General features: G+C 59.0%; 1 protein-coding gene across 1 annotated transcript in view; it reads right to left on the bottom strand.

Moving 5' to 3' along the window:
• Positions 1–226: 226 nt before the first annotated feature.
• Positions 227–1,769, bottom strand: part of LOC105534202 — a gene marked incomplete at its 3' end in the record, with an annotated part of 25,316 nt that continues 23,773 nt past the window's right edge. The window contains 2 exon segments of the mRNA XM_011972892.1: positions 227–313; positions 1,443–1,543. Coding sequence (XP_011828282.1) covers positions 227–313; positions 1,443–1,543 — 188 coding nt within the window.

Here is a 1,769-nt window from a genome sequence, read left to right as displayed (position 1 = left end):
TGGAAGGACATGTGTAGACCCAACTCAGTTTCCCCTTTGTCTTGCGGCCTTTCTTCTCCCTCGACCAGGGCCAGGTGGATGTGGGAGGAGATGCAGCACCATCCTGGGTGCACTCAGACTCATTCCTCACTCCTGGCCTTCACTCCCTTTCCTCTACACACAGGTGACCCCTCACGCTGCTGATCCCTCTGCTGAAACCCAAACTCCAAGCCTCTCCTCTCCTCACCTTCACCTTGCCCCATGGCTTCCACAGACAGTGCCTCACCGCTGAGGAATGAATCCGGAGTTCCAACACCACCGACTTTCCCAGGAACTCAGAGCCAGAGAGGGCCAGGGTTCAGCCCAAGGCCTCACAGCCAGGGGCTTCTTCCCTCCTACACCCCCAAGGACTGGACTTGCAGGGCTGGGACAGAGGTGGAGTGGGGAAAGCAATGCCTTGTCAACCCACAGAGGGAGCCCCACTCCCATCCCCAAGGTGCATAAAGTCGAGGAACACCCCTGCTCCCACATCCATGCTCACTCAGGCCCTGCTCCAAGTGCTTGGCACTGACACCGGCCTCCCGCCCTCCATGCCACAGATATCCATCTTGTTTACAGAGGGGGAAATGGTGGCCAAGAGCCTCCCCCAGCACACACAGCTAGACCACACAGAGGACTTAGGCACAGCTCGGGGGTCCGCAGTCTCTGCTGCCCCTCCTGACACCAAAGTGTGGTCCTGCTGCCAGGTGGCACGAAGGGGACAAAAGCCTGCCCCAAAGAGGACTGGGGAAGGGGCACGCTTATGTCTGCCTGGTCTGGTCCAGTAGGGCTGGAGAGACTGTCAGTCCTAAGAGAAACGCTGGCCTTTGGGGGTATGAAAAAATCAGGAAGCAATCCAAGGTCGGTATTTAAAAAACTGATTCTTAGATACTTAGACAGTCATCTGCTATGAGGAGCTGGGAGGGCACCAGGGTACCGCCCACAAGAGGAGGAAGACTGAAAAGGGGTCAGAGTGGGGATGGGGGCTGCTGAGGGCAAGACCCACCCCCTCCCTGACGCTCCGAACTCAACCACAGAGCCAGTCATCCTCAGGCCAGAGGGTGTGAGCAACGGGGCCCCTGGCTGCTCTATGGTGAATCAGAGCCAGTGGGTGTGGGGGGTCTTCCAGGGCAGGTGTGGGGCTGCCAGGGAAAGGTAGGGCAGGCTCCTAGAGCAGAGACTGAGGCCGACTCCTGCAGCCCCACTGCAGGGGGGAACACAGGGATAAGAAAGGGTCTTAGTCTAGAAAACCCCAGCAGCTCCTATGCCCATTGATGCTTGGCAGTGGTGGAACCCAGGAATGGTCTTGGAACCCATGACCTCGAAGGGGGAGCCAAGGATAGTACTGGCCCGTAGGCTCCTCTTCCTGCAGGCAGCGGGCAGGCCCAGTGAGGGGACCCCAGGAGCCCAGGCCATGAGCTTACCTGGCCAAAGACAGCAGGCAGCACCACGACATCAAAGAGGGTTGGTGGACAGATCATCACATCAGGGTTGACTGCGGCCGGCACCAGGTTCCTCTGTACTTCTGGAATGCACAGACCTCTCCTTCCTATCCCTGAAGCATCCCTGCCCCCACCCCAGCACCCCGAAGACCAGCCTAATAGATGCACTTGTCCTGGGTCAGCCCCGCTGTCCAAGCAACTGCAATTTCTGACGAGAGAGCCAGGGCGGGGCAGGGTGAAGGAGGGGGCAGGGTGTAGGAGGGGTCCCTGGAAGATGCCCCCTGGGATGCCCTGATGCCTAAAACATTC

The sequence above is a fragment of the Mandrillus leucophaeus genome, unplaced genomic scaffold (assembly GCF_000951045.1).
Source record: "Mandrillus leucophaeus isolate KB7577 unplaced genomic scaffold, Mleu.le_1.0 Scaffold1313, whole genome shotgun sequence".
Lineage (NCBI taxonomy): Eukaryota > Metazoa > Chordata > Mammalia > Primates > Cercopithecidae > Mandrillus > Mandrillus leucophaeus.
This window is presented reverse-complemented; position numbering and strand designations above follow the sequence as displayed.